This window comes from Apus apus, chromosome 1, assembly GCF_020740795.1.
Source record: "Apus apus isolate bApuApu2 chromosome 1, bApuApu2.pri.cur, whole genome shotgun sequence".
Taxonomy (NCBI): Eukaryota; Metazoa; Chordata; class Aves; order Apodiformes; family Apodidae; genus Apus; species Apus apus.
The window spans coordinates 94343852-94363647 of NC_067282.1; the positions used below are offsets into that span (position 1 = coordinate 94343852).

The 19796-nt window shown below is 45.5% G+C and overlaps 1 protein-coding gene across 3 annotated transcripts in view; it reads left to right on the plus strand.

The window, feature by feature from the left end:
• HUNK (hormonally up-regulated Neu-associated kinase) overlaps positions 1-3353 on the plus strand; it is a 57125-nt gene extending 53772 nt beyond the window's left edge. For 2 of the 3 annotated variants that reach the window (XM_051607965.1, XM_051607967.1), the window contains exons 9-10: positions 244-424; positions 1604-3353. In XM_051607965.1, the coding sequence (XP_051463925.1) occupies positions 244-424; positions 1604-2250 (828 nt within the window). In that variant the 3' untranslated portion in view covers positions 2251-3353. The remainder of the gene's footprint in view (positions 1-243; positions 425-1603) is intronic. The other variant, XM_051607966.1, reaches the window with a different exon arrangement.
• Positions 3354-19796: the final 16443 nt, after the last annotated feature.

Below are 19796 nucleotides of genomic sequence, written 5' to 3' on the forward strand. Positions count from 1 at the left end.
TTTCCAAAACCGACTTTCATGCTTTGTGAATGTCAGAGCAGATGGGAGTAATGAAATCATGTCAAACAGATCAGAGAAAAACGAGACATGGAAGATTTAGTTATTCTGAGTAGCCAGGGTAAGTTCCTTATAAGTGGACAGTTTCTAATTCGGCTTTGGTAAGTGATGTGCTTATAAGTCTGGGGTTCATTTAAACTTCCCTTAAGTAAACCAAATTGTTCTTGTTTGTTTTACAACTTGAAGGACAAAAAACTCAAAGAACAAGAAAAGAAAGGGGAAAGTCTTCACCGTCAGCTCCCAAAGAAAACAGAGAAAAGTCCAGTTTCATATAGACAGCCTTCTTCCTGTCTTATCTCACAGATACAGAACACCAAGGCTCTGCTGAAGGACCGGAAAGTCACCAAGGCTGGAGGTTCGGAGAAAGGTCAGTGGGAGAAACACCAGTGGTTTGTCCTTGTGTGCATGTGCGTGCAAGGAGCACACGCTGTATTAACTGCTGTGTCTTGTGTGGGGTGTGTTTGTTAGTACATAGTCATGGGCTTGCATTCGCTGTCTGCTCTGGATTTGGTATGGGAAGGAGGACTGGATAATGTAGTAAAACACTGAATGAAGCATCCTAAGGAAGCCATGATGATGTTCAGCAGTCATGAGTGCTCACTTGTACTTCCCTTTTTATTTGATAGAATTCCCACAGCGTTTTAAAAAAAGCTTTCTTTCCCTATTTATATGTGCTTATACAAAATCATCTGCACTTCACACTGGCACTTCGAAAGCATCAACACCCACCCCAGATCACTGACAAACCAAAGCTGGTAGACAAGCTTCTTCCTACTGAGGAATGTGTTTTGCTAAGAGGGGACTAAGGGACAGCATGAGAAGAAATCCCTGACCCTGAGGAGAGTGCCAGTAATGGTGGCATCCTGTAGAAACTGAGCAGATCTTCTCCACAAGCTGTTTTGTTTTATGGGGCCAAATCCTGCAAAGATTGTTCCATTTATATTCAGTCCTTGCTGGAGGAAGATTCTCACTGAAGTTGATGCAGCAAATCTGTTCCAATTGGAACAGCCTGAATCTGGATGGTGCAGCTACTCCATATTTACACGTGTGAAACCAAGAACAGATTATTTTCCAAAATGCAAAGGAACACATTAGGGATTACCTCACTGTTGTCCCTTGCATCTCTAGGTATGTCAATGAATACAGTACCCAGACCCAGTTAAAACCCTGCAAAGCTGTGCTAAGAAAGGAGAAATGTGAGATTTCTCAAACACGGCCTTAGAGGATATAATTAATACAAACAGCTGAAGACATCTGTGGTTTTCCATTTCATGTCCTTGTCTTACTCAGTTTAAATGCTCTTCCTGCCTTTGAGGAAAGTGGCAGATAAATTACCCATGAAACAACAATGTAAGTATCAAATGAGAGCCAGGGAATTAGGTTCTGAGTATATCCCTGAGACCATTTGTTTTAGCTAATGCATTTGTCACACTCTTCTAAAATTTGTTAAAGGTGATGTTGGACGCTGTCTGCCGTAAGGCAAAGAAGACAGTGCTATTACTAAATGCAATTGGCTCTTCTGGTTCCTTTTCTGATTGCTTTGCAGACTCCAGCGTTGGGGTAAGCCCTTTCCACGAACCCCTGGCAACCAAGACAGGCTGTGTCACTTCCAGCTCCCTGGAGTACCTCGAAGTCCAGCAGCCGCCCCCCAGAACCCCTCGGCTCCTCAAGAGGCAGGAGTCCCCACAGCAGGAGCCAGCCCAGATCGGGGGCCGGGCAAAGGACTCTCCTCTCATCCTGAATATCGTGCACTCCTTCGAGTCAGTCGACAGAGAGGACCAAATAGACCAGGTTTCCCCCTCTCATCAGTACAGGATTTTAGGCTCTCCAATGAATTTCCCTTACAAAAGCTCAAGTGAAAGGACACTGTCCCCGCTTTTCCAGCCAGGGAGTACATCCCCCATCCATCCCACCCAAGTCTCTTTCACATATGAAGAAAAAGCATATCCGACAAAAGAAGAAGCAGTGTCCCCTACTCAGCTGGTTTCCAATAACCCCTTGGGCAGCCCTAACTGTGTTAAAAGCAGAGGCAGATTCCCCATGATGGGGATTGGACAGATGCTGCGGAAGAGGAACCAGACGATGCAGTCGGCAAGCGACAAGCCACTGGAAGCAAGGATGCCTCAGCTGCAGCAGATGAGCCCCACGCAGATTTCCTTCAATGCAGCAGATGCTGTCAGCGGCCAGTGTTAGTCTGACATCCTGGGATTTGCACTGCTGTTCTCTGGAACCTAACCTTTTATACTTTTAACAAGAAGGGAAAGCCACAGGCATGTTACTATCACTCTGTAATACACTACAGTGGTCCAAAGTAGAAAATCAGAGATCTGCTCGGAAGGAAAGCGTTGTCCTGTGTACTAAAGCTGAAATACAGGGGCTCAGCTTGTGCCGTTAAGAAATATTAGCATTTGGCATCTGACTGTACAGTAAAACATGTCTTGAAAGAGCTGCATGAATATGTATTTTTGCCACTTTCTTCTAGATTGGGAAAGCAGCAAGCATTGATGGTTTGATTCATCAAGGTAATTGCGTGGTGCCGTGAATGCCAGTCCCATCCAGGGCTTGCAGTAAGACTGTGTGTGCTCCATCTGCCTGTACCACACAGTACCTCATACTGCTACAGGCATTGTTCACGTGGCTAGACAAGTGGAAAAAACTCAAGATACAACATCCAAAGTCAACTTGCTAACAAGCACTGCCGAGAGGATGAAACTGGTAGAAGCCTGAATAAAGGCACAAGTGATCTAAACACTCAGAAGAAGCCGAGGTACTGGAAGCCAAAGCAGATTTTACTGGTAATTACATGAAGTAGCTAATAACAGAATCATTTTTTTCCTAAAGAAAATTAGGATTTAATGATGTCACTCAGAAGAAACATGATTATTTCAAAACAAGTTTCATCCCACAGAAATTTGCTGCGCCGGAGTCCTGTTCCTTTCTTATGGTGGGTCTGCGAGTCGATGCTTCAAACAGTAATGCAGATTGCAACATTTTGTGTTTGAATACTCCCGTCACTTCTGATTTTTGTAGCTGTACTAGTCCCGCACATGTTAGTCCCCATTACACCATTGGACACACCTGAAGGCTTTTCTGAGAGACTGCAGTGAATTAAAAAGACTAATAAATGACACATGAACCTGTACCGATGCCATTTTATACTGGAAGATTGGTAATGCAGTGGTTACCAAAAATTCTGTATTGTTGTAAGCGGTGAAGATTAACTTTCTTAAAAGGCACCATGTTCTGCATACCAGTCTTGTTTTTCTAAGTAAATGTTACATCTGAGAGCTTGGCAACTTTTTTTCGGTTCTGTTTTTGTCTTCAAATCATTTCCTATAGATTAGAAGGTTTAGCCAAAGACTTTTCTTCTCTTTCATCCCCATTGCGCTTGTGTATGTGTTTGTGTGTTCAGGGCGTCTCCACAAAGCTTGTTCCAGTCTGGTTCCCAAGCAGGCAGCCCTGGCCTGTGTATGCCCCACTGCCACCCCAACTCACTTAATGCTATTTCAAAACCCAGGCAACAGAGGCATTGTCTTCTTCTTGGCGTTGTTATAAGACAAGGATTTTGCATCGAGACCATCAGTAGGAATCCATGCCCTGTTCTTATCAATGTTTTTGCAGATGATTTTATGGCCCCATTGCTTTGGTGTCTGTGCAAACTTTGAAAAGTTTCCTTCCGGTTTCATAAGATACACAGGGACTGGGGGTGGAGGGCCAACAGAGGCAAGGGAGAAGATCCCCAGTAGAAACCACAGCTGAGCGTGGGTTCCCAGTTCTCAGTCTTACACCAAAATCTGCAAAAAAATTGGACGTTAAACCAGATACTGAGAGAACAGGTAACTGGACTGCTCAGTATTTGGAATGCTTGCTGGCAAAGCCAGCAGAGCATGAATGCCCAGAGCACCTTTCTCATCCCTGCAGATGGGACCTTCACCTCAGCACTGAAGCTGCCTGTCAGTTCAGTATGGGGGTGTCCATAAGCATCTCATACTCCACAATGTAGATGGGACACCTGCCTCTGGGGGAAGTAGTTAAGCCACCTGTAAAATAATCTACACAAAAATCCCAGTATGCTAAGACATCCCTGAAGTAATTTTAATAATTTCCAAATTGAAAAATGTCATCTTCTGTTTGTAAGGAGCACCTCTGCGTCCCAGACATCTATTTTAGCTCTTCCTCTTGTTTTAAAAACATCAAAGCATTTTCTTTTTCTTCACACTAAGAACATGTTTGCACTGCAAATCTAGGAAGCAGGGACCACTGAAATCCCATCTTTTGTGTGCATCAGACAGTACCTGAACAGATGGCAGATACTGACTTGAATTGCAAACTCAGGTTTATTTGGAACCCAATAAAAGGTTGGGGGAGGTGGGAAAGAGACATGTAATTTTTTTTGTGAAAGCCCAGTAAATATGTGTAAGAATCAGAATGAAAACAGAAATGTTAAATCTTTTATTATATTTATAGACAATATATGAGTACTATACTGCTAAACCATAACCATGTATCCAGCTTAGACAGTAGCTACGTACAGTCAAACTGCAGTGACCGTAGTAGGGACTTACTTAAATACAGTAGTGGAAATCCCAGGGGAAAAAAACCTGTATTTGTTTTCATTATTAAATATATGTACTTTTTTAACAAGATTGCCATGGACTTCTGACTTTGTTTGCCAGGTTACTATATAGCAAGGATTATCTAAGTACAAAGACAACCAGCAAAATGGTGAGGTGACAGGAGGATTACCAGCACCTTTACCTTTACCCCTCAAAGACTAACCGCTTTGAATCTGGCTGCTGATCTGCCTGTAAATCCTGAGTGACCTAAAAGGCACAAGGGGAGATTTCACTTGCTTAATTGGAGCCCTCTGCAAGTCGTGCCCTCTGGTCATTATCCATGCTCTGCCACCAGTGGAGCCTGATAGGTATCTCCAGTTCTTCCCACCTTAAAAATGATGGGAATTAATTGCTCCTCAACAACACAGCTATATCCAGATACAAGCGAGGGAATAGGGTTGGCCAGTTCAGATGAGAACCCAGCTTTTGAATAGCCATAATATAAATAAAATACCACAGCCCAATAGAACCAAAAGCATTTGCTGGTGAGCTTTCTGCTTCTCTGGAGTTAATGTCTTCAAGTTGTAGGGACTAGCTGTAGGGACTAGCCCTACCTTCCTAAGCGTAGCACAGCCATGCAAACTGGCAGTCAGACGCAGCTTCAGTTGGAGCATTGCTGATGTTGATCCCACAATTCTTTTAAGTACTGTTTCTTCCTCCTCCTACCTTTATACAAATCTGTTTCCTAGAATAACTGATCCAAAGACCTCCAAAATCAGCTGAGGTCTTTTTCTGGTGTTTGCATAGGCTTGGCACTGAGCCTGTAATGAACCTGTTTGAAATATGCCTTTTACGTCAGGTTGTGAATTGAGGAGTAGAGCACTGCAAGGTTTGGATGCAAGTTGGAAGCTTTACAGGTTCCTTCTGAGGTGTTGTTTACTTGCAGAACCCAATGGAGCAGTGGTGAAGCACTTAAGGAGGGTTTTGCAAACTAGCTGATCACTGGACAGCAGTTCAGGATCCATAGTGATACAAGTGGTCTTGTTCAGGCTCTTCTGCCTGGAAAAATTTCTTCAGCAAATCAAAGAACACAAATCAGTATCTCTTACTAAAGCTGTTGGTCTTTGTACCTGTCCTGTAAATGGGCATATAAATATTAAAATTTCCAAGTATGTAGGTTTAAAAATCCTGCAAATAAGTAACAGTTACTTTCATACTTTTGCACTTAACATCGTTTGATCTTTGCAAGAAAACCATTTAGTGTGTAGCTGCAAAATGGCTGGCTTGGTTTTGCAGGATTCTTTCAAGTTTCCAATGCACCAGTAAGATGGTTTCCCAGCCACTCCCTGGACACAGATCAGCACGAATCTGTTCAGGCCAGCAATGTGGCTGTGGGTAATACATGGAAAAAGGGAAAGGAGAGGAGGGAAGACTCAGTGGTTAGCATAGCTGTGCTGTTCTGCTGAGCAGACCTCATGTCATTGTCAGAGCTTGAGGGCAGTGGATAAATTCTTGGCTTGTTGCTGAGTCTAGGGCTGCTGCTTGTGGTAAGGGAGTTTTAGGGTGGCATGGATACACCCCTCCACAGCTAGTGTGACAAAACCCTCCAACCCAAGGGGAAGCTGCCCCTTAGTTTGTTCATTTGTAATTAAGCTTTAAACTTTACAATGTGTAGCACCCCAAGCTCCTAAGGGCCTTGCTTATCAAGAAGTAAGAAGTTTCAGAGATACTATTGCTGTGTGCAGGTGTTTGGAGTCTGCCTGCCTCTTCTCTGCTTTTTTAATACTTGCTGGTCAATTTTCTCTTTTGTTTCCCCTTCCATATAGCTTCCCTGGAGCATAACAAAACTGCTGGGGACAGCACCGGGGCCTGTTTTTCCTATTAAAAAGTTATCATAGCAGTGTAGACTGAGAGTTACAAATCACTCACGTGCAGAAATACAGCGTGTGGCAAGTTCATTACTAGGTGTGACTCCTACGGTCTTTCAGCAAGCTCTCTTTCTCCTGGTTACACCACTTGTTTGCATCGCAGGCAGTCTCAAGCAGGAATAGCGTGGGGGAATATGGGGAGAGGGTTCAACTTTATGTCATCACTCCTCATTGAGAGAAATGTTCTCCCTCAGAAGTGAGTGACTGTCTCATTTGCAGCAGGTTTTCTGTCAAGGGAGCTGCTTGAGCATTGATTCCTTAGCCACGTACATTGGCATGTGTTTCCCAGGACATGTTTGCATTACCTGTAATTGTCTTTCACAACGATGGCTTGCAGATGGATGTAGGGAGAGGTCAGGCCAAATAATTTTGAGCCTTTTCAGTCTTTAATCTCAAAAGAAGCTTGTCTTATGATGCTTTCTGTTATTGAGGTCCAGGCAACTAGCTGCTGTTAGAAACAAAGGGTGTGAGGATAGAGCCTATAGTAGCATTTGGAGTTTACCCAAGCATTCCTGCTCTGTGCCTACTTTTGTCAGGGCAGTGAAATACCCAAGAGAGAAGAAATAAGAAGAGATTTACTAGTTAAATGTGAGGTAATTAAAAATGTTTGTTAATATCTAAAAACACGACTGCTGCATTTTGAGATATGAGTCATAAAGAAGCACATTTATTAATGTTTGTATGAATAGCACCTTCTACCTGTAAATGTGAAAACCCACTAATTTGTTGTAACACCTACAACCAGAAAAGATAGGCTCAATCTAAAAGAAAAGAAAAGCCACCAGAGGCTTTATTTAAAAATAGCTTCCCTCTTTCTGTTTCTCATAATGGAACAGAAGTATTGTCCTGAGCTTTTAGCACAGGGGTGGCTGTTAGGTTTTTTCCCTGCCACCTCTGCCTACACCCAGACCATTTGTTTCTGATTTGTCCGTATGTGGAGTTGGACCCATGTTTCCTGTGCACCCCAGCTGAGCTGAGCTGAGTTTCCTCTACCTGGTCACCAGTCCTCATAAAATCTGTGAAAACTTCAGATTTCAAAGACCTCCTTTGGTTGAAAGCAGCCTGGAGGGCTCAGACATTGTTCAGGCTGATGGACGGATGGACAGCCTGATCTAGGATCCATAACAGAAATACCTTTTTTCACCCCGTGTCAACCTGAGTGTTACTGCAGGGGGTATCTGACACAGGGATATCCAGTGCATGGGGCATTTACCCCAGAAATTATTTGGACACTGATGCAGCACACCTCCCATCCATGTGCCAGGCTGTCAGGCAGGCCTGACACTGAGATTGCTCAGTTTACCATGCCAGCACATTAACCACTGGAATTTATGGGAGTTTTTGGTGCCTGTTGCCAGGCTCCGGTTTTAAAACACTATTTTAATGCCGCTAAGATGTTTCTGTCATTTCTGAGGACAGAGCTTGAGGGAGGAATACAGATTTGTAATTGCCAGATTAACAAGTTCTTACAGATTCTGTCTTTGAGCAGCTCTCTTGAGTTCAAACCCTTCCCCAGAAAGCCTTCAAAGCACCTGCGGGTGGCCTTTGTGCCAGGAAGGGGTCTGTCCATCCCTGTGAGAGCTGCCACACCAGACAAGACCATGAGTGTTTGAAAAACAGTGGCAGACAGATTTTTAAGAGGAGTTTGGGTTGTTTTAGCAGCTCAGTTCCCCAAAGACTTTGCCCTGAAGACCTCGGCACTGCAGGAGCAAGGGATTCTAGGGGACAGGTGGCAGAGCCAACCCCCAGAAATGGCTAAGTGAAAGCTGGAGGTGGGATATGGAGTTGCTGAAGATTTTGAACGATGAGACAAGTTTCTGACATGATCTTGCTGCATGTGATCAGCTCCCAGCAGCACTGATGGGAAGTCCTCCAAGGAGCTCCCACAAACCTTGGAAGGCATCCTGCAAAAGTCCACCACTGCAGCTGGGGAGCAGGGAAAGGGGAAGCCACCCTCAAAGGTAATGCAGAGCAGAAGTCCTCCCAGAGATGACATCTGTAAAACTGGGAGGATCTTCTGCCCTAACATTTTACTCAGGACACTTGCTGGAAACCCCCCAGCAGAAGTTCCTCTCACACATGTATTGATTATCACTTTCCAAAGAGCAATTAAGTAAAACGTTAGTGCAAAATAATTTGAGAGGGATGAAAAAGTCCATTTTCACAGCATGGCTTCTGAATGGAGGAGTCAGATATCCCAGCAGAGTATGTCTTAAATTGGTGCTTAACTCTCCAGTCCCTGCAGAGGCCACCAATTTGTGATAGTTTATGGATTAATTAGATTTTACATTGAACCCCAGGGCTACTGATAAAAATGTCAGGCTTCTTTCTTGCTGATGGTGTTAAGGCTTGCTTGCTTAACAACCACACACAATGCCAGCCTTCTTACTTAGTTACTTCAGCACACAACAAAATTGCAAGTTACAAAACCAGCCTGCCTTTATGAAAATGACAGCGTAGCGGGTGTTGCAGCCAACATTTTCACACATGCAGCTGTTTTGTCAGGCACCTTTGTGAAGAGTGAAGAGAATAGAAGGGAAAGAGAAGAAACCTCTGTCCTGCAGCTCAGCGGGTGGTTGCTGCAGAAGAAGGTGGCCTTTGGGCTGGGTCCTTCAGGTGCCAGCTCTCAGAATCAGCTGAGGGCAAGGGGGAAAGAGGAGGAGACCCATCCAGGGGCAGTTAGCTGACAGTAGGAGCCCAGGGGGATGCCCTCTGATGGGACTCTTCTGCTCTTTGCCACTACCAAAATAGTCCTGGGAGCAAGCAGGTTTCCTGCATGATTTTAAACATGGGGCAGAATCCATCATGTCCACTCCCACCCCTGGGCTTTCAGCTCAGCCTTGGGAGGAGACACCAAACCAGATCGTTCCTGTGGAGCAGCTAATGAGAGCTCCATGGGGCTTACCCTTCCCTCATGCAGCTCATGCCTGACCCATAGAGGGCTTTCTTCTCCAGATTACTGTCCAGAGCCCTCAAACAAGGTGACATGTGATGCATTTTGGCAAGTGCAATTTGTAGGCTTAATGGGGATAAAACGCAGCAGCATCTTAGGCCACCGAGGTGGGTGTGACTTGGGATGTGCAGAGGAGGGTATCTCCTCAGTGCGAAGGTGCTGCTGCTGCCAACTCATGTCTCAAGCAGTGCACAGCAGCTGGCACAGCGCAGGCACAGGGCGTGCAAGCAGCTCAGCCAGGCTTAACCAGGATGTGGAGACCATCAGTGCTGCCTTGGGGGAACCAGAGGCAAACAGAACCCAGGAAATGCCAAAGGAAAAGTTAATACCTGACACTTCCCTCAGAGATGTGTGTCCTGAAGGAATAGGAGAAAATACCACATTTACAGCTGAGCACAAATAGCCTCAGGATAAGTTCTGTGGCTCTGGGAGCACTGCTGGATGCTTGCTCTATTAGCACAGAGCAGGACAGAGCTCCTTCATTTGGGCTTATTTTGTATATTAGGAGGTAGAATCTAGCTTTAGCCTGTACTGGTAAGTCCCACGCCTCTGCTCCTGGTTATGTGCAGCGATGACATGGCAGAAACCATCTCAGCAAGGACAGTCATGTTTTGCTTTCTCTGAGAGTCACCACACTAATTATTAACTCAGACAAATGAAACCAGAAGGCAGGCAGAGGGAAGAAGAAGAAGCAGTGAGGGGCAGCTCTCCCACAGCTGGAACCTCACAAAACCAAGGCTGCAGCAGGACCATCCATCCCTTTCTTCTCGTCCCCACCACCCTCCTCCAGCTCTGCTCTGTTTCTGCCCTCTCCCACCCCAGGGCTGGTTTTCTGGCACTTCACAAAGAGTGAATGCAGGAGATTACAAAGTTGAAAAATAATTAACTTATGTGCTGGGCTTGTTTTCAGCTCCCCTGAGCCCACATTCTTTCTCACATTGGAGAAGGGATGGAAGCACATGGATGGGGTGGGGTGCTTGTCACCTGACCAGCCAGGGTAGCCCCTGCAACCAGTCCAAGGTCATACAGAGCTTCACCCCCAGGTGCTTTGCTCCCAGGTGGGACAATTCATAAGCAGAAATCAAAGGCCTTTTTCTTCATTTAAATGTGAAAGCAGATTTCAGATGAGAAAGGACATCAATATCCTCATGCTTGCTTCAACCCTGGGTCTGCCTCGACCTTCATAGCAAAACCTCCTCAATGTTTCAGATCCACAGAAACAGAAAATCTGTTTCTCCTGCATAGCAGGAGGACACAGCAAGCTTGGGTGTCATCACAGTTACCAGGAACAGGGCCATGCTCTGTCAGTGTGCAGTGATAACCGTTAACAGGTCACCAGCATTTCTGGCACAAACTTCTTAAAAGTGAATCTGAACAGTTTTAATCTGCCATTATAATTTCTGCAGCCTCAAGATCCTGCCAGAGGCTATGCTGCATCTAGGCTAGACTGCTGGGTGCAAAGCCCCAGGTGAAAAAAACTTGATGCTTGGGCAGTGAAATTGTGTAAGGATATAAAGCTGCCAAAACAATGTGTCCTGGATGATGCTCTGTGAAGAGGATTTAATGTGGAGAAAGAGGGCTAAATAATTATAATAATTTTTTTTTCCCATAATAAAGCAGTGCAACTTCAGAAAATAAACATTTTTAAACTGAGTACAAACTGCACAGAAATAAGGGAAACCATGGGGGGTTTGCTGAATGCAGCATTAAAGACACCTTCTGCCTCACCAGTGGCTCTTGCAGTCTGAGACCTCTGCTAGGCCAGTTTTGATGACTGCATAACTTCTTTATTTTCAAGGGACATGTAACAGGGCAAAGCCCCATGGTTTTCTGAGGCTACCACTACACTGGTGACGTGTGGCCCAAGTCTGAGAGTGCAGATTGAGATAAAATGAGAATACATCTAGTGATTTTCCCAAAACTGAAGCCAGTTTTACCTTTTCCCTTCCTGAGCTTGGAAAACAGCTGCAACTGATGCTTTTAAAAGCATGCCTTATTCTTTTGAGCAGCTGTGTTTTGAGCTGCTCTGCTGACCCAGCTGACCTTTCACTAGGTGCTCCACAATGCTCAGTTTCCCTGGAATGTGTCCATTGCAGTGTCCAAGGCTTGTGCAATACCTGAAGGGTGGTCAGGGAGCTGAAATAAAGGGTCTCCACCAGGCAGGGCTGCTTGGAGACTGTTTCAGACCTAGACCAGGCAGAGCAGCTGCAGAACTGGTTTAAATCACATGTAGATACGTATCCCTATGGACTTAGGTGTCTCTGGGTGCAAGCAGGAGGAGGTGAGCTCTGCAGCATCTCCTTTGCTAGGTATTCAGTGCACCTCAAAGCCAAAATTGGACTGTAGCACTGTGGATAGGTATTTCAGTGTGTCTGTCCTATCAAGAAACCACTGGAAAAAGGAAGGGGGGCAGTTATTCAGAACCTATGTTGGCTGTCTTTACTGTACATCTACACTAGTGGAACTGGGGCAAACCAGAACCCCAGAGTAGGGCAGGTTCTCTTATGCAGCACAATATATTACCACACCCCAGGGGCCTCTTTCACAGCACTTCATTTTAATATTTCATCCATGGATGCATCTGGATGTAACCCCTCTGTCTTTTCCTGGCGACTGGGTGAGGATGTGAACTTTCAGCTGCACAGGGAGTTTCACATGGAGCTGTGCTGATGGCTCTGCATAGGCAACACCTGGGTAAAAAATGCTTGCCTTGCTGTCCTGGGGTGCCTCCTGATGCAGTTATTCATCACTGCTGTTTCATGGAGTGCCTGTCAGGTTGTAGATTCAGCTCCTCTAAGGCTGCTGAAATGTGCAGAGCACTCGATGCATAATTCCCTGCATTTGTTAGCCATGGTTGTCATTCCCTAGCTCTAGGTCCAATGTTGCACAGACTTGCTGAGGGGGTGTGGGGATGGGGCAGGGCCACCTGGGCAAATTCAGCAAGGAGCTGCCAGTGCTTTAGTCCAGCTTGTCTTTGATCTGGCAAATCCCATGAATGCTTCAAATTTTCTTTTTCTCGGAGCTGTGCTCTCCTTTCCAAATGGAAAAGATTACATATTTCAGTCTGCTCTCCAGGAGGGTGCTTTAAACTACCTACAGCTGAGTGCAGTCCCCCAGTTTGCCAGTGCCGAGGAACCAGGAAAGGACTTATACGTCTAAGGTACTTAGTCTTGGCTCCAAGACTTGTGTTTGTGCAGGACTTGGCAGAGCAGTGTCTGACCACCACACCTCTGTGCCTGCAGCAATAGGTAGAGCGACTAGAGATGTTTGTGCTCCAGCTTGAGTGAGGAGTTGGTCTGGCAGATGGCCTAGGGCTGTGGTTAGAGCTTGTAACACTCTGTAAGTGACAGCAAAGTGCTCCCTTCCCTACTCCCACCCAGGATTTTGCTGGGTCGTGGTCTTGTATTTCAGATGGCGTGACAGGACCCGGGAGGACACGCTGCTCCGCAGGGGCTGCACACCCAGAGATGCTGGGTCCTATGGACTCTTCCGCTTTGGGAAATCCCACCTAAGCTTCTGGCCTGCACACTTCCTGATAACTGGGAGGGAAAAAAACCCTCTCTCTGCCTTCAGGCACTGCACACCAGCATGGGGAAAAAAAAGAGATGTTTCCAAAAGCCACCCACACCTGTTGCTTAGTGCTCAGCTGATAACTGAGCCCAGATTGGTAACTTTGCAACAGTCTCCATAGTGATTAATTGTACCTTCACAGACAGGGCATCCTGACTTGGCAGGGGAAATCGGATGCAGAAGAAGAAGGCCTCCTCACTTGTGAAAAACTGGGAAGAGACACATTTGATTCAGCAGACCTGCTCTACCTTACTGCTGCTGCTTCTTAGTCTCTCCAGGTCTATGGAAAGGGCTGCGACAGAGACGGAGAATTCCCCCTGTAACCCAAATGAGTGTTTGGAAGACAAACATGAGAAGGCACAGGCTGACAGCACTGGAGAATGAAAATCCTCATGGCGTTTGCTGACGTGTGCAGAACTGTCCCTCCAGGAAACAGGGATGTGGCATCTACCTGAGCCCACTCACCACCTGTGTTGTGGGATACTTGGGCAAACTTCTTACAAGAATATATAAAGATGGTTAAATATTACAGGGAAGAAAGGATGTCATGATAAAAATGTCCTCCACTTTTTCTGTCTTTGCAGATGCTTTCTGGGAGAGCCTAGCACCCGTGTACTCAAGCAACTGCTCTTCTTTCCAGCTCATCCTTTTTTCTGGATATATTCTGTTTCTCAAATTGTAGTTGCCAAAAGAGGAGCTTGCAAGGACAGTATCCTCTTCAGAGAGTCCTGTCTCATCTTGATTCAGTTATCTGCAATCCTCTTTGAATGAAGACACCAAATCCCTACCTTTCAGCCACATTAGAAAACCAATCCGTTGTGTGCATCCCATGTTAGAAGGATGAGATTATATCAGAATTATAGAGAATCAGACCCGGCCTATTTAAAAGGATGCTGACAGCTTGCAAACAATTTTTACAAGAGTTTTACACTGAGCATCCTTGCCTCAAATCCTTTCAGGCATGTCAAATGAAATCTCAGAAGTTGGTTTCTTAAAACCATTGTGGTTTGTGTTTTGTGCTCAGGTGATTAGGGACAAAAAAAGCAAACTACTGGCAATTACCCTTGTCATCTTCTGTCTCAAGCCCCAGGCAGCACCATGGTGACAGCATTGGTTCGGCCCAGGTACTGACCTGGAAACATGATATCTGGACACGCACAGCTGTTTGTGGGGGTTTTTTATCTTTGAAAGAAAAAGTAATTGATGCATCCAAGTAGCTGCTGTGTGACTGCACAATATTTTTAAATAATTAGTAATATAAACTGAGGGTTACAGTCATGCGTTCATGCATTTTTAGTAGACATTAATATTATTGTACATGAATAGATAACTCACAGGTGAATGTCTGTTGCGTGATTCACACACAAGGTAAGTGGGAGCAATCAGGCTTGCAACATTTATAGTTGTTTTCTGTCCCTCACCAAGCTCAACTGCAGTTCACAGAGATGCAGCAGCTGCAGAAATCACATTGTTCCTAGAAGTTTCATGAAATTACAAAGATAGAGAAGGTAGAGCTTGTACCTCCATAGAGGACAGGCTGCAGGCTGCACTCAGCCTGCAACAGAAACCAGAGTGCCTGCTCAGGATGTAGTTGCTGTGACCAGCACAACCATGGAAAACCTTCAGTCAAAGCCTGTGTCCTCCATGGGCCCCACAGACTCTGGTGGTGGGACTGATCTGTGGAAGATCTGTCTTAATTACTCTCTCTGGTCATGCAGCTACTCTTTTTTTTTCATGCAGTGATGTCCTGTTCCCTCCCTCTTTAGAATGCAACCAGCTACTCTAACTGGTACTAAGTTTGTCATCTCAATCCTTCTCAAATTTCTGGCAAGCACCAAGGGGGTTTCCTTTTTCCTTTTTTCTTTCTCCTTTTTCCTTTTTCTTTTTCTCTTTCTTTTTTAAGTCAGGTTCTAAACATCCTTGTGCACAACTTCTCACTATTTGCCCCTTGACTAAGTTTATTGTATAAGCTATTCCTTGGGGAGCAAGCAATGTGGGGCTGTAAAATGCATCCTAGGGAAGTGTGTTCTCCAGTGAGGGAGTGCTATGCTTCTGACAGCCATGGAAAGGGAGATAAGATTAAATCTGACTAATGCCTCCTCTGTTGCTCATTAGGCTGGTATGTCAGACACATGTGCTGATGTTGACCAGCACTGGCTGCAGGAGACATTCGAAAGCCCTGCATTGAGGCACTCCTGCACTGCACTGGTGTCATTAGATTGAGCAGTGAAACTTTCTTCCCAGTCAGTGGGGGAAGGCAAGATCCTGCTCTGAGTCAGCAAATGGAGGAGCAAGACTGAAGGATCTGCATTTGCTCTGGGAAGGAGCTGACCTGTCTCTCTGACTGAGGAAGCAGTTGTGTACCTCTGTGTATTTCTTTGGAGAAGCTGCAGCTTCTAATAAAATCAGCTTCTTTAGCAATGTTGAGTCGAGTGCTCAGGCCTGGTCTCCCAGGTCTCCTCTATGCTTCAATATGCTGCTACATAAGCAATACAAAACCAGCCTGTCTTCCACCAAGGAGCCTTTCCAAAACTCCCACGCTTTAACAGAGGGCAAGGGGAAGGGACAGTGGGAAGAAGAACTTATTTATTCCATGTTACTTGTCTTCCAGTGTTTTTTCCCCTCACTTCTTTGGGAATGGAGGAAAAGGAGAAGGTTACCAGAAATCAGAAGGGTGGGTATGACCAGTGACCTGCAGAGACTGGGGAAGCCAAGGCTGGGGAAAGGATCCTCACAGCCACCTGAGACACCAGAACCATAATTTCTTTTCACACATGAGACACACACAGCAAAGAAAAATACAGTGAACAGCACAAACACTGCAGAAAAAAAGCAATGGTCCAGGCAAAGTTTTTTCTAAAAGGAAACTTAATGATGATGGATGCATCAGCTCCATGAACAAACATCTGTGCTCCTCCTGATAGGCATCTTCTGAGGCAGAAAGGGTGGGCTCCTCCCACAGCACTGGCGCCTAGAAACATCTGAAACCCAGACTCCCTCCTGTCCCTTCCTTTCAAAAGACAGGAGCTGCATATGCATTGAATGCCAACAATCACTCTGCTAACAGCAACCACGCAGGGGAACAGCATGGGTTTTACTGTGCAATAAACATCCCGCTGGCACATTATCCTCCTGTGAAGTGTCAGACAGATGACCCAAGGACAGTGCGGGTTTATAGCAGTCATTCCCAAGGAGAGGAGCCAAATCTACCAGATCTTTCACCCCCAAAGGGTAGAGAGATACCACTCCTTAAAGTATTTTGTGGTACAGGCAGAACTGGTGCATCTTTGTGTTTTAGGCTACAGGAACATCCTCCCTCAAATGAGAGATGGGTGGTTTTTTTGTTTTGGTTTTGTTTTGTTTTGTTTTTAAAAAAAAAGAGAGAGAGAGAGAGAAAGTAGCAAAATAAATAGAAGTATTTTTAGCTCAAATCCTCACCTGACAGAAATTGATGATGCTTCACTGAACTTAGTGAAGTTAACTTAGAGCTCGCCACACTCATGAACCAACAGATCCTGGATTCAGATTCTGACCCAAATATCGAAGAATTTGTTTGAGCTTTTTAAACTGTTTTCCTTAAGTAATTATATAAACTCTAGTTTAAACAAACAGTAAGAATAGTCCTTCTTGGTTTTAATGGTTTCTGTTGGTCTATCCACTTAAGGATGGAAAGACAGCAAACAAGGCAATGAACAAGGGGAGCTGGAAGCCATGATGCAGCAGGAAAACTATGACATAGTGGCTGTCACAGAAATGTGGTGGGATACCTCACACAACTGGAGTGCCACAGCTGGTGGCTACCAGCTCTTCAGGAGAGACAGACAAGGAAGGAGAGGCAGTGGGGTGGCCCTACATATTAGGAATTGTTATGCTTGTCTAGAACTAGACTATAATGATGACAAGGTAGAATGCATTCGGATCAGGATTAGGGGCAAGACCAACAAGGCTGATATTGCTATGGGAGTCTGGTATAGACCTCCCAACCAGGACAGTAAGGTGGATGAGCTGTTCTATAAATACCTGGGTAAAATCTCATAGTCATTTGCCCTTGTTCTTGTGGGGGGCTTCAACTTCCTTGATGTCTGCTGGAACTACAACACAGCAGAAAGCGAACAGTCCTGGATGTTCCTGGAATGTGTAGGAGATAACTTCCTGATACAGCTGGTGAGTGAACCAACCAGGCCAGGCGCCCTGCTAGACCTGCTCTTAGTGAACAGGGAAGGGCTGGTGGGAGACGTGCTGACTGGAGGCTGTCTTGGGCACAGTGACCGTGAATTGTTAGAGTTCTCTATTCTTAGAGATGCCAGGAGGAGGGGGCAGCAAAACTGCCACCCTAGACTGCCAAAGGGCAAACTTTAACTTGTTCAGTAGCTTGATTGCCAGAATCTATTGGGAATCTGTTTGAAGGGTATAGGAGTCCAAGAAGGCTGAACGCTCTTCAGTGGTGTGAACAGCAGGACCAGGGAGGTGATCCTGCCCCTCTACTCAGCCTTGCTGAGGCTGCACATCCAGCCCTGTATGCAGTTTTGGGCACCACAGTATAGGAAGGACATTGAGGTGCTGGAAAGGGTGCAGAGAAGGGCAGCTAGGCTGATTAGGGGTCTGGAGAACAGGTCTTATGAGGAGAGGCTGAGGGAGCTGGGGCTGTTCAGCCTGGAGAAGAGGAGGCTGAAGGGAGCACTCTTTGTTTTCTACAACTACCTGAAAGGAGGTTCTAGTGAAGTGGATGCTGGCCTCTTCTCCCTAGTGACTAGTGATAGGACAAGAGGAAATGGGGTCAAGTTCTGCCAGGGGAGGTTCAGATTGGATATTAGTAAAAAAATCCTCACAGAAAGACAGTGAGGCATAGGAACAGGCTGTCCAGGGAGGTGGTGGAGGCACCATCCCTGGAGGTGTTAAGAAAATGGGTAGATGTGTTGTTTCAGGAGATGGTTTAGTGGTTAGGAATTGTAGGGTAGATAGTTGAACTGGATGATCTTGAAGGTCTTTTCCAATCTTGATAATTCTATGAATCTATGACTGCTCTTATCACAAGTCTAAGGCATCACAGGACTTGGCAAGACTCCAGATCTCCAGTGGCTGGTGTTATTTACATGCCCCTTTGTCCTTAAAACTGATACCTGGAGTATCTGTGACAATGGTTGTTTCCGCAAAATTTTAGGAAGTTTCCTGTTGACCATTTTCCTACCTGTAATTTGTGCTAATCTGAGAAATAACTGTATTTTAAAGTTTGCTTAAAGGCTATACATCTATTTTAAAGTTCAAGACTTCCGCTGGGGTGCCTTGGCTAAGAGAAGCAAATGTTTTGTTGTGTTAGCCAATGGTGACACTCTGTCACCACTTGCATGTATGGCAGGACCTGGTAAGAGGTAAAAGGGAGTGATGAAAGGAGGCAAGGGGGACTTGGGATGCAGCAGCTGTGCCTGTCTGTAGCAGGCAACATTAAGGGAGGAAAACCAGTCACAGGCTGTAGAGTATCACCAAATGAAAAGCAGACTGCCAGAGAGCCAAAATTGAAGAAAAATACATGGACAACTAGAGCAGGGAGAGTTGCTGCTCTGTTGCTAGGTGATAGCTCTCTTACCATGCTAGTGACAGTAAAAGATGATACTGGTACCAATAAAACATCTTTCATCTGAGAATTACCAAGCGCTCTCCAGACAGTGAGGCTGTATTATTCCCATTTACCAGAGGCATAGACAGAGATGAATTGATTTGCCAAAGGTCACCCAAAGCAGCACTGATGGATTTCAGAATAAGAAATTGTTCTATGTTAGTTCTATAAGGCCAATGACTGCCATAAAACCTTTCTTTGTAATCAATCCTCCCCTCACCCCCCCTCCTCCTTGCCATAAATCATCCCCATGTCCCTCTCTCTTGAAGGGACATCCTCCTGTCTTGTTTGTATTTCTTGTACCGTTTAGATTACAAGTTCTTCTGGCCCCGGAGAGTATCTTTCCAAGGATTGTGAAGGGCAGAGCAAGCACATGAGCCAAGCTGTGCTGTTTTGGAGATGCTTGAACAAGAAGAAAGCAGCTGGACATAACAGGTGTGCAATATAGGATGGGACCACACCATGAATCACACGGTGGCCCTGGGTGAGCTGCAGTCTCGGGCTGTGGCTCCTTCACCAGCAGCCTGGGACACAGGATCCCTGAGCCCCTGGCCTGGTACCATCTCTCCTTGCAATACGTGAGTTGATATCTGCTGGTGTCAGGTCTCATATCTGCCAAGCTCTTAAGCTGTCCCAAGAACAGGGCTGCTTTTGTGGCAGACATAGGGCAAGCAGTCCTACACACCTGATGCTTTCCTGTCCTCTTGCATGCAGGAGCAGAAATGTGATCTAAGGCCTGAAAGCTTAATGCAAGATGGCACTAGCTTGCTGGCCCTTGCTTGCTAACCTATGGTAAATTATGCTGAGCACCTGTTTCTCTCTGATACTCCAACCAGGAAAAATCTACAGCTCAGGAAAAATCCTCACTGACAGCAGCTATGTGACTTCAGGGTGAAGGGCTTCTAGGTCTCCCCCCAAGACTTCTTGTGTTAGATACTTACATGCACCACAGCTGCGCCACGTGAAACGCCAAGAGGCTGTGCGAAGAGGGATGCTAATGTTCCTCAACCCACCAAATAACAGAACACCCTGGCTATCTGCACGGCTCTTCCCAGTACTGGGGCTCCTCAGGCATGAATCAGCAAAGGCATGAATCAGGCATAATTTTTTCTGTCATT